This window comes from Carassius carassius, chromosome 30 (genome assembly GCF_963082965.1).
Source record: "Carassius carassius chromosome 30, fCarCar2.1, whole genome shotgun sequence".
Taxonomy (NCBI): Eukaryota; Metazoa; Chordata; class Actinopteri; order Cypriniformes; family Cyprinidae; genus Carassius; species Carassius carassius.
The window spans coordinates 3,326,151-3,339,477 of NC_081784.1; the positions used below are offsets into that span (position 1 = coordinate 3,326,151).

At 33.1% G+C, this 13,327-nt stretch overlaps 1 protein-coding gene across 2 annotated transcripts; it reads left to right on the forward strand.

The window, feature by feature from the left end:
- Window positions 1-6,378: 6,378 nt before the first annotated feature.
- On the forward strand, window positions 6,379-13,016 carry LOC132110433 (fibronectin type III domain-containing protein 5-like). 2 transcript variants are annotated; one of them, XM_059517028.1, is made up of 6 exons: window positions 6,379-6,740; window positions 10,441-10,556; window positions 10,732-10,930; window positions 11,046-11,135; window positions 11,267-11,441; window positions 12,404-13,016. In XM_059517028.1, exons 1-5 carry the CDS (start codon window positions 6,671-6,673, stop codon window positions 11,404-11,406), a joined length of 615 nt encoding a protein of 204 aa, XP_059373011.1. In that variant the 5' UTR covers window positions 6,379-6,670; the 3' UTR covers window positions 11,407-11,441; window positions 12,404-13,016. The 2 variants fall into 2 exon arrangements, with proteins under 2 accessions (XP_059373011.1, XP_059373010.1); XM_059517027.1 differs by having other exon boundaries at window positions 11,267-11,400.
- Window positions 13,017-13,327: the final 311 nt, after the last annotated feature.

Here is a 13,327-nt window from a genome sequence, read left to right on the forward strand (position 1 = left end):
ACATGTTAAAATACTTTTATTAGACTTTCTAAAGAGTGTAAACATGCTTCTTGCCCACATAATGATGATCGTTCAACACCAGTCAGTTATTTAATATTTGATATAATAATTATTTAATTTATACAATAATAATTAAACTGTCATCCCAGGTCAATTATTTAACATTTCATATAATAATTAATGGATTTATGCAATAATAATTTAATTGTCTTCCTTGGTTGATTATTTAATGTGCCAATGTTATCCCCGGTCAATTATTTAACATTTCATGGAATAATTCATTGATTTATGCAGTAAGAAATACATTTTCATCCTTGGTCGATTATTTAATGTACCCATGTTATGCCATTTTTAAGTTTCCTATTGTTTTGGGAGTCTCCTACAATACGTTTAAATGCATGCGAGGTTAAAAAAATCATTTAATTTTCTCAAAATATGCATTTAATATCACCTCCTTTTCCAACAATTCTTAAACGATTTGTTCGAAGCAGTTCTAAGATCCAGTCTCTCTCTCGTTTACCACACAAACAAGCTACAAGCTGCTCACTGCCGGTCAGCATAGAACATAGGCGTGCATTATGTAAATGTGTTATGCTGTGACGTGTAACCATCACGGAAGAGGGATTCAGAGAGGGATTCAAAAAGATGACACAAAAAAGAATGCAAATAATTATAATAATTGTTTTGTACAGCTGATGGATTTAAAACAATCTGGAGATGTTTTTTGAAGATGCTCTGTAAATACAGCTTACACAGTGTGTTTATGATAATTCAGTCAATTATTTTTTAAATGCACTAGCTGTGGATGCTTTTGGTAACCATGACATCACAACAAGGAGAAAAGCATTTTTATGCAAATTTCAAATTTCATTATGCAAATCTTAATCGTTTTTGCTACATAAAAAACAAAACAAATTTACATTTAAATTAATAGAGAATGCATTGTCCAGAACTGCACAGAGCAGCATTGACACACATACACAAACAATCTTCCATCTGTACAGCTTGTGAAGCAACAAAACAACTACATCAGCAGCTTTTGAACCTGACATCTAATGAGATGGTCCAATCCATCTAAACCTGCTTCTCCTTCAAAACATACCAAGTGTAAAGAAGCTGCTTCAGTCCCACTACATTAATTATCTCCAGCCTGAAAGCAGCCCGTCTTTGACCATTCATTCTTCAGACGTCTCCTGAATCACCCACACAAGCTTTTAGGCCATCCATAAATAAATGCAGCCTTTCTACACAAGATTAATCTGCAACATTCCCTCCTTCACAAAACTAAAACAAGATCACTAAGCAAAACGTGGAATTAAACAAGTTGACTTTCAGCAAAACTCTCTCGCTGTGTCTTCCTCCCCATTTGTGTCTCAATCACCTTTCAGGTGAGTAGTTCTTTGGTTTTGTTTTGATTTGAAATATATATGCAATGATAAAGTCTTGTTTTGGTGCAAAAGTTCACTATGCATTGAAACCCATTAGCATTTTCACTATGGCACGATTCAGGCAGATGAAAATAACAAAAAGTTTATTTATTAAATTAAATTCCAACAACAAAGACAGAAGCAATCCAAACACATGACAGAGAGTGCAAAGCACAAACAATACCAGACAAATTAAAGTTGTACAAAGAGGAAATTTGCAGGTGTTATTAATGTGATCAAATCTGGTTACTTCCCTATGTTTGTAGATTTTTCTTGAATGTTATCTTTGGAATATGGATATTTTATTTGTAAACGTCACATTTTCTTTGTAGCTTATTTCAGTTAATATCATAAAACTAGCGAGCTAAGCCAGTAGTAGTGCTGACAGTGTCGTGTAAACATAGCTGAAGACACAAAAAGTTGAGGAACATGAACCTATTCAACCGAGTGATTATTTACACTGGAATCACTCTGATTGATTCAAAGTCTTGACTTCTATCATTCAGTTCAAGCGATTCACAAAAAAAAAAAGAAAAGAAAAAAAGCATGACATTTTACACTCAAAATTTCACAAAAAGCTTATGGATGTAAGTCTCTTTTTCTTGCTTGTGTTGCTGCAAGAAAAAGAGAAAAGCAGAAGCGAGGGATGAGTATTCCTCCTCTTCAGTGTAATCCTGTTCTCTTGAATGAATAAGCTGCACGCTTATCATATTTCTCATACTGAAGGTTTACCACACTGAGAGAGAGAAAGTTTCTATGTTACAAATACAAAATACCGTCTTTTGAAAGTATTCATATAATAGGGTAACAGTGAAATCGCTTCGTCTCACTTCCAAGACAAATTCAAATATAAAAAAAAAAAATTCAGAATGAAATGATTAGAGTGTCATTTACAAAAGTGTTATACTTAGATTTGAGAGTGTGGGATTACATTTCTACTCTAATCTCACACTGCTAAACAAAGCAAGTGTCGGGCAAAATAGCTTCTGCATGCATGTCTGGTGTGTTCAGTAGGACAAAAGAATTGTGAAAGTGAAAAGAGAAGTGAGCATGAAGCATCTCAGAAAAGCAATGACATTTTTATCTTTTCATCATAAAATGTGCAAAATCTCTCCTTAGCATCTATTATTAACATTTTTCTCACTCAGGCTACTCACCTACTGTACAGCTCTCATGCATCATTCTGCAGAAAACAACACGTTTATTATGCATTTATGAATTGCAAATACTTCAATCATAAGTAATTTACATTGCATTCAAGGCATAGATTTGATTTGTTCATGCACACCCAAAAACCCATGGTCTTGGAGTTGCTGATTTTTACATTTATTTTGTTTTAACACTGTGATGGTGCTTGGGCAGACACCGCCTGCTATACTGTAGTTCATAAGGCACTGGTTGTTGAGCTGAAATAGAGCAGTATTTGTGCATTTCACGTGCCTGACTACTACAGAAATCATTTGCTACAGTAATATGCCACAATGTACACTGTTAGACCTTACCATTTTTTTTTTTGTTGTTGTTTACAGTAAAATACTGTTCCCAGATGGACTAGTAAACACAGAACTAAACTTTGAAGTAGAAAAATAGTAAAGCATGCTTCAGTAATTTTGGTTTTAATTAAAACTTTGAAAAACATTATGAATATATGAACATATTTACAATATGAAAACAAGAACCTAAAACCTCCACAAAGATCCATGACAGTGCTGTTGCAGTATCATAGAGATGTTATTATATTTTTCTTAATAGTTTTAATTAGATTTCACATATATATTTATATTTTGTGTTCAAAAGTTTTGGCAATTTTTGTTTATTTTTTGTCAGTTTTGCTTTTATTCTGTTTCTATCCAAGACTAATTTTTTGTTGAATTAAGGGAAACATTAAGAAAGGAAGGAAGTTTGGGATCGTGAGATGCAAGAGTGATTCATGATCCAAATATAGAAACAGCAACTGTATCCACCTGAGATTGTAACATTAAATGATTAATGTGCTGATCAATAAGTTCAGTTCTGCATCACAGGTAGTGTTGAGGAGAAACTTCTCTTTTGTTCAGGGCTCTTCGGTGCTCAAAGGCACTTTTAATGTTTCCTCCCTCTGCGTGAGTATAGCAGAAGCTTATGTAATTGTTTCTGTGAGATTTGAGAGTGGATTGGGAACCCCTGCGGGCTGAACATTGCCCATCCAGCTTCACTCAACTCACTTCAACTCTTTCATCTCTTTTTAATAGCAGTAGGAGACCTGAGATGAACAGTCACTGGAGACATGGGTCTGGAGTGTTTGCACTGCAGGAAAAGAAGCTGAGAATTTGAAAATGAGTTGAGAAAGAACAGAGCCATGGCATGAGACATAAACTATTATTTATAAACATTAATAACATTAATCGAACTAAAAGCATTACAGTCTACTGATAAATAATGTTCTGATAGTTGTAATGAGTCATTTAGCAAATGCTTTTATCTAAAGCAGCTGTGATTCCAGAAGTAATTTTCTATTGCACTTTCTCCACAGGATCTTCTGTGGTATAGACTCATAACTCAAACTAACCAGCTCAGAGATAAATCCCACAACAAACTTTGTTATGAAGCAAAATATATTAAAAAATTTGGAGAAAATAACTAAGGAACTATACCGTTAACACCTTTTACAATTCAATTAACTACAGAATGCATTCCATAAAACTTTAAAGTATTGTGAATTACATTAAAAAAAAATGAACTGTAAAAAACAAATCTACTGACTTCTGAAAATGTATTATATGTATAAAATACAATACAGTTTATTGCAAAATATAAATATTAATATATATTTACCATTAACATGTATTTGGTTCATTATAAACCTACTGACTTCAGACATGTATTATATGTATAATTACAATAATTTATTGCAAAATATAAATATAAAAAAATAATATATATTATTAGATTAATTTAAATTATCAGTGCAGTAATGATGACAAAATATGGATAATTTTCCACATAAAATAGACAAAATATTTCTTAAAAATGTTTTTATATCAAATGTTTTCATATATATATATATATATATATATATATATATATATATATATATATATATATATATATATATATATATATGAAAGCATTTGATATAAAAACATTTTTAAGAAATATTTTGTACATATATATAAGAGAGAGAGAGAGAGAGAGAGAGAGAGAGAGAGAGAGAGAGAGAATCTTGTCCTCTTTTTATTAGCCATTTTTCATCAATATTTTATGACTATTTTACCATAAGAGAAAATCTTCAGATTTAAAATATGCATGTCCACTTAAAATTAATTTGCATAAAGATGACATTACCATTAACATACATGGAACTCAAGAAAAACAGAGGTTTTGGAAAATGTTTATATTTGTATATCTTATGTCTTATTACTGATGGCTTGTGATTGTGATATAATGGCCAATAAAATACCTACTGGAATGAAGAAGCTTATAAAAAAAGCTATAATGGAAAAACACAACATGAATGTACCATAATGATAATCAATTACGGATTAATTGACAGATGATGAACGGAGGACACATGCCCTTTTAGGAACCTCCAGGATCCTTTAAAAGTGTATCAGTGTGCAAATGGACCATCACAGACCAAATATAGGAAATCAGTTGCACAGTGGTGAGAAACAGATCAAAATATGTACTTTAGTTTCTGTATTACTTGCTTCAGTTTTACTGTTAATGGCAAGAACTTGTGGTGATTTATTAGAAAAACAGGGCTTTGTTTTTATTGCAACTTTTGCTTTTTTCATTCTGTTCCTCACCCGGTTCATTAACAGTGTGCCGTAATAAATATTATGTGCCATGAGAACTGCTGAGCGGCAGTGACCTTCTTATAGAACGTTCTGGAATGCTCCAGTGATTACATTCAACTCTTTTTTTAATGGGACCTGTCTACATATAATCCCTGATTCTTTTACAGAAGCAGACCAGATGTTGAATGCTTGAAATGAGGATAGGAGAGACTCTGAATAAGACTTAAGTGCAAACACTTGAGCAGTTATATTTTCTATATATTTTCTATATATATTCTATATATTTTCTATATATTATTCTTATATTTTCTTAGTATTTTCTTGGTTTGTCAGCAAATTCTTTCCCCTGAACATGAACATTTTCTCCATTCCTTCACGAAAAATAAATGAATGCACTGTAACAAGCTGAGAGTTTTGTTTTTTTTTGCAAAATTGCAAATGAAGCAAAAAAAAAAAAGTTTGTATTTTTATATAATAATAAAATAAAGTAATTAATAAAATATTAAATGCATTTTAAAAAGTTAGATAATAAATTAACATTTAAATAGTAAAAAAATTAAGATAAAAAATACAAATACAAATAAATCAAATAATCACATATCACCAGATCAAACTGAAAAAGTACTGATTAATAAAAACAACACAAACGCAAACGGGCCAAAAATTAGTTTTAAGTTTAGAAAATGTTTGCGTCTCCACCTCCCTTACCTCACAAATTATGCTTTGGTTCAAATGCCTGTTTTCCTCTTTTACATCGCAGTAAAAACTGTTGCCGCAGGTTGTTTTTCCATTTCCGCTGGTTGAAGCACCCCTTACGTGATATTCAGTTCCTGGAATGTGAATTTTACCGCTGTAACCCTGCCAAAAAACTTGCATTGTACCCCCCGGAACGCAAGTTTTACAGGGGAATTGTGACTCGGCTAGTTTAAGGGCTAATTTTGAGCATCACTTACACATACAAATCCAGTGAGTGGAAAAAAAGTCAATAGTTGTGGAACTCGGCTGTCAAGGATATTTTATTCACTTAAACATCGGATAAAGTGATTATTTTCTCTTTAATACGCCCCTGCGAATGAGAGAGAGAGAGAGAGAGAGAGAGAGAGAGAGAGAGAGAGAGAGAGAGAGAGAGATGCCAGAGGCTTGCCACACGCTCATACAGGAATTTTTTATTTTATTTTTTTTAGCCTCTTCAGTCTTGCAGGTACATGACAGCTGTATGAAAAACCGCAAAGACGAAAGATGGTTCATCTGAATGTCTCCATCTCAACATCCGCTGTGCTGAACGTTGTAACTCGTCGCGAGGGTTTGATGACGGGCTGAAGCGGGGATGATGTGGAGCTGTCCGCGGTGCTGAACCGCCGCTGACCGCGGTTCTGAAATATAGCTCTTCAGTCCCTCAGCGACATTCATCGACGTGAATGCAAGACCAGCGGAGGACATTCACATCTAGCCAGCGTGGAAAGGATGAGGAGGGATTTCATGCCCACTCTGCTGCTCATATTGAGCTGTTTTGGGGCGTCGTGGGTCTTGGCTGGTAAGTTTGCAAGATTTCATTCCATCAATACTAATGGAGCATTTATGGGGACAATTGTACAACTGATTAATTATGACATTCGATGAGACACTGCGAGATAGTTGTGGTCACATGTGGCATGTGTAATGATGTTTGAACCTTTGTGGGGAGCATGGGAAAATATAAAGCATGAATTTGGTCATATCCAAAAGCCAATGCCATAAGCTTGATGTACAGCACTGAACCGAAATATTGTGGCAATAATAGACACTTTTTGAACCACAGCACACACACACACACACACACACGAACGCACCCACAGTCACTTGAAAGCAGTGCATCATAAATCTCGAATATACAGGGTGAATTTAATTACATTATCGACTGCAACAACAGGGAATGTGCTTTGTGTGTATGCTAACTGAAATTCTAAATATTCTTTAGCAATATTCAGTATTAATCTATTCTATAATATTTTTTACTAATTTCTGAGTTGATTTGTCATGAAAATTAAAATCAATTAATAAAATAAAATAAAATAAAAAAATGATTCAATTTAAATTGTTTAAATTAACTAAATTAATTAAGTTAATAAAAAGTAAATAAAATAAAATGTATCAAATTTAGCCAAAATGCAATAACAGAAAGACAATGACTGATACTTTAATGATTCTGTCCTGCATAAACCTGTCACCAAATTTAAGCACAATACCATAAAGAAGCTTTTTCTACTGTAGATGTTACCTGCAAAATAATAAATCCAAACTACAGCTGACACATTAACTTATGGAGCTATAAATTTTACATCTTAATGCACTATATTCTAGTTGTAGTAAAGAAGGAAAAGCAGTGAATCAGAATGTTAACAGGCTTCTGGCAGCTGCAACCATTGGATCCTTGATGCTTTTAGAGGCTTGAATGACAGAAGCCACTAAAAGGTTGAGATTTCAGTAGAAAATGTGTGCAAGTTTACTTTAAAGAAGAGTATTAAACACTTAAATGAAACTGTGGCAGAGAAGTCGAGTAGATGAAGAGTAAGTCGGAGAAAGAAATATGCAAAAATAAAGCCCAAAGCACATGGCTGATTAAATCAGTTCAGCATAGTAAAAATAACATGATGTGATGAATGGCTTAAAGGAATAGTGCACCCAAAAATGCACTTTATGTCATTATTTACTCATTCCTTTATTTTTTCTGTGGAACACAAAAGGAGAATTTGCGGTGACTATTTTCTGTACAATTAATAGTCCATGGCTTTCAATCTCCATAAATGGGAACAAAAACCACTAAAGGTAGTCCATATGGCTTGTGCAATTTATTCTGAGGTTGCATGATAGCTTTATGTGATATATAGACTGCAACCGAGTCATTATGCTATAATTTGTTATCTTTATATTTTGTGTTTTGTTTACTCAGTTTAAATTTGGCATGAATGTGGACCAGGACACTTACCTTCCAAACAAATTCCCACTTGGTTTGTACTTGGTTCCATAGCAACCAAGTACAAACCTACAGTATGGGGCTTTTCATTTGACTATTTTCTTATGGAGCAAATACCATATCTCTGAAACCCAAGATCAGTGTTATTGTTAAGTACTAAAAATAGATAACTAATAAAAAAAAAACCTTAAAAATTGCTTTCAGTAATTGAAATAAAACTGAAATAAAAAAAATTAAAATTAAAATCTTAAAATAACTGAATAACTAAATAAGTTTACTACAACTGAAAGTGAAATAAAACACACTGAACCTAAATAGTAAATTAAAAAAGGAGAGAAAATGACTAAAATGAAAATAAGAACTAAAAATAAAAAACTGAAAGCTAATACAAAATATTAATAAACACTATAATGTTATATAAATAATACTAAAATTCCTTTCTTTATTTCCTTTATTTTGGTTTGTCTTTAGTAAAATCATCTTGACCTGTTTTCCTAGATTGTGTCATCCTTTATTTTCAGTCTTACAGTAATTGATTTTGTCTGAGATTAAATAAACACACTAGAGTTAATCTGAGTAAAATATATACAGTATAACATCAGTGTATTGCATAGCTGATCATTCATGATATTTATACTTTATCAAAAATAAAGAAAATAAAAATAATAATAATAATCGAAGTATTGCATTGCGGAAAGAAAAATGTTTTGTGATGAATTTAATACAGATGTCAACAGATAAATCTAATGATTTCTGAATCAATGCCTGAACAACAGTGTGAATGGAGTTAAGTGTTTATGCATTTCTGCCTGTCTTCTACATCTGTGTGGGATGCTTCATTTCAAATTTGTTATTGCTCCCATAAAGCCATTCTACAGCCTATAGAGAAGTCTATTTACTGCAAGCGTCAATCAGGAGATACTGTATATGTCTAAGACAGTTATTATGCCTGAAACACACTCTACAGATGCTGTAGCCTGACTTCATGCGTCATCTACAGGTGTCAGAGCACAATTCAGAAGACAAATGCATGCAGGCATTCTGCAATTTTTTATAGTTTGAAGAAAATCATGGTAAAAGAGAAAGTGGCACATCTGTTTAGGGAATTCTCTCCAAATGTGTCTCTTTCGTTAATGTAAGTCTCATGAGCCTTAAATACAACAATACCGTAAGTAACACTTCTAAATACTAAAAATAACAGTTTACTGTTGATTTGTGAGTCTTTTGTTCATAAGAGTTGGACTGCACAGATCAATTTTTTTTTTTTTCTTTATGTGCTCAGCTACTACTGAAAACTCCTCAATATTAATAAATGTGTGAATGTCCATCACTTCATTTTGGGGTTTCATGCATAAAATATGATTGCAATAAATTTGTACATAGAGTTCTAAGACTGCTCTCACTGTAGCAGTACACTACAACCAGTTTTGTTCATCACACAACACGTAGGCAAGGAGGAGGCATGAAAATTTTATCTGGGGCACCATAAGTTGTACTGGATTCACTGCTGGTGGACGAGTTTTTCACACGTCATCCCTCCAAACGGCTTCATAACCATATCCTTTTACATCTAGAAATAGAGTTTACATATAATGTGTGTGAAATAGTGATTTCTAAACATTAAAGAAGAGAAACAACAGCACTCTCTGAAGCACACGGTACTCATTCAGCAAACCTGAGAAACACTTGAACATTAACACTCACACAAACTGTATAAAAGTTACTATATATAATATCTAAAGATTAAAGCTATCATATTTCATAATTTTATTAAATATATATTTATAACATACACCATGAGTCAAATGTTTGGAAAAATTCAAATATTTGATGAATTTTAAATAAGTGTCTTCTGCTCACCGAGGCTGCATTTACATGATCAAAATCAGTAAACACAATAAAAACTATAAAATATTATTATACTTAAAAAAAGTATAATGTTTTCTATTTGAATATATTTTAAAATGTAATAAATTCCAGTGATGCAAAGCTGAACTATCAGCAGTCTTAAGTGTCACATGATCCTTCAGAAATAATTTATTATATTTATATTTAGCAGACTAAACTATCATTAAACTCTTCATTTAGATACATATGGATATTATAACACTTGAAAATGAAAATAATGAAGATAATTTACTTACCCTAATGTCCTTCCAAACCTGCATGCTGTTATTGTTTCTATGGGACTTTCATCTTAATGCAGCTCTTTCGCACTGATGAATCACATACAGTAAGACCAGGAATGTGCACTGATGGGAATCCTCTTTGTTTTTCTCAGAAAGTTTGGCTGCTCCAGTGAACGTGTCCATCAGAGATCTAAAGGGCCGCTCTGCTGTGGTGACATGGGACATCCCAGATGGGGAGCCAGTCATCGGCTTCGCCATCACACAACAGGTACTCAAAATGAGAGAGAGAGAGAGAGAGAGAGAGAGAGAGAGAGAGGAAAAGTCACATACTCAGCACTCATATACTGTATCTGTATGTTCATTAAGCATCTGGTTAAACAGAGAGAAAGAGTAAAGTCAAGACAAAGCATTTGGTTGAAAATTGTTTTATCTATCCACAACAGAAAAAAGATGTTCGCATGCTGCGCTTTATCCAAGAAGTGAACACTACCATGCAGAGTTGTGCATTGTGGGATCTGGAGGCAGATACGGACTATATAATACATGTCCAGTCTATCAGTACAAGCGGGCCGAGTCCCCTCAGTGAACCGCTGCATTTCAAAACCCCCAAAGAAGCTGAAACACAGGCCTCCAAGAGCAAAGGTACTACTATAATATAAAAACTGTAGATTCTAATCTATTTTTTTTTCAGTATGAATTAAATAATTAATAATCAATGTTTGACGCACCACTAATAGCATCAATATATTATTCACAGATGAAGTGACCATGGAAGAAGTGGGTCAGAACGCTCAGCTCCGGGCAGGAGAGCTCGTCATCATTGTGGTGGTTTTGATCATGTGGGCAGGTGAGTGAGGAGCACTGGATCAGTCAAATCCTGCTGCAACGTTCAGATTTACTGCAATAATCAATTTATTGGATGGTTAATTGAACAGCTTATTGCACATCTGCAGCGTTTGTCATTTGTGTCTCTTTCAGGTGTGATCGCGCTCTTCTGCCGTCAGTACGACATCATCAAAGACAACGAGCCCAACAATAACAAGGATAAAGCCAAGAACTCGTCTGAATGCAGCACCCCTGAGCATTCATCAGCTGGCCTGCTACGCAGTAAGGTATAACCGCTGCCCTGTGAGAGTTCAGACAATGCAGGCAGGTACAATCGCCCTGAACTGTAACTCAAACCAAACTCCGCTAACATTTCAGTTCATGTCTCAGAAAACAGTATAAATATAAATATTTTCTTATTGATCATTAATAATAAATAAATTAAGTCTTAATTTCCTTGGATTATAAATATGCACCCCCCCAAATACATTTCACGTTTGATTTAAATAGTGTTATTGAGATATTATAATAGTTTAATGTTTTAAAAATATATATTTTTTTCTTTTATTTTCCTGTGTAAAGTTTTAGTAATTATTTTGTGTGTGTGTTTTTTATGTGTCGTTTTTTTTATACATCGACTTAAAATAAATTAAAATTATAAATGTTATTTATTTTATTTTATTTTATATATTATATTATAATTAGCTATAAAACCCTTATGATATGAACAGTAGCACTACTGTTTTTTTTTAGTACATTGAGTTAAATCAAATGAAAATTATAAATGTTGCTTTGGCAACTAACACATTTTTATAGAATTTATTTTATTTCTGTTAAAGTTTACATTATTTCAACTAATATGTTCAAGTGTTTTATGCATTTAATTTGTTAATGATACCATGATATTTTAGTGAGCATAAAAGTGCACACAAATATCATGTAAATAATTTAATTTAATTTAATTTAATTTAATTTAATTTAATTTAATTTCATTTCATTTCATTTCATTTCATTTCATATGACTGACCTGCTATACATTTTACATGCATGTTTTTACCGTTTATTCGTTAACACTCATATATTGAATAAATTATGTTTTTATAATTAACAATTGTCTTGCTTCACAATGCATTATGGGATTGCATTCTCTGATAATGATAAATGTAATGCTGCTCAAAACATCCTTCATTTTTCATTACTCCACTCATTACACCATGCTCTCTGCTGATTGCTCCAGGCTGCCCTCCAATCCTCTCACTTACATTATACATCTGCTTCCACTCTCCACAGTTCTCCAAGAACAACAACAATAACCAAACGCAACCTGTGAACATGATCAAAGGGTGACAGGAATGGTTTCTGCTTCAATGGATTCTGCTTTTACCACATGGCTACAGAGGCCATATGTGCTCATCCTCAAAACAGGAAGTAGAAATATTGGAAGTTTCCTGAAAACAGCTGGAATAATCTGGCCAGCACAGCGAGCATCTGAAAGAGAGGCCAGAAAAGTGACCTTTCACACAGGCCTGCTATTTGCTATTGGAGATAAGACCAAATCTGTGGCTTTTCGGGACAGGAGAAAACCCTCTGAAAGAAACTTTTAAACTGTTGAGCTTTGCTCCTTTATCTGGTATTCTCTTTTGCCCAGTTGAAATGGCTTGATCCATATTCCTCTCAATGGTGATGAAGGCTTTTATAATAAAGTAAATCTGTTGTAAGCCTCTAAATGCAGAAAATATATTTCCAGCTGACAAAAAAAAAAAAAATGTTCTAGGAACATTTTGCTAACATTCCTGTTACGAAAATGTTACATCTGTTCTCTTAAGTTTTGTGGGGTTATAAGAACACTAAGGGAACATTCCAATTTAGAATTTTGCAAACATTGTTACTTTTGAATGTTCTCTTAACATTCTAAAACAAGTAGTTACATTTAAAAAATGTTAGATGAAAGTCCCACTAAAACTGTGTGTGTGTGTGTGTGTGTGTTAATGTTTTTAGAACATTATTAAAGACCACACAAGTCTGACTGAACATTCTATTAATGTTTGGCTACCATTCTAGCAAGGTTCTCTCAGTGTTTTGAGAATGTTCCTTGTTAGCTGGGTTGGTTTTCAAATGTCTGAAACCACATAAAAAATCTGGTATAAAAAAACAAACAAACAAACAAACAAAAAAAAACTGTTAAATACATATGGAAGCAGATTAATCTCAAAT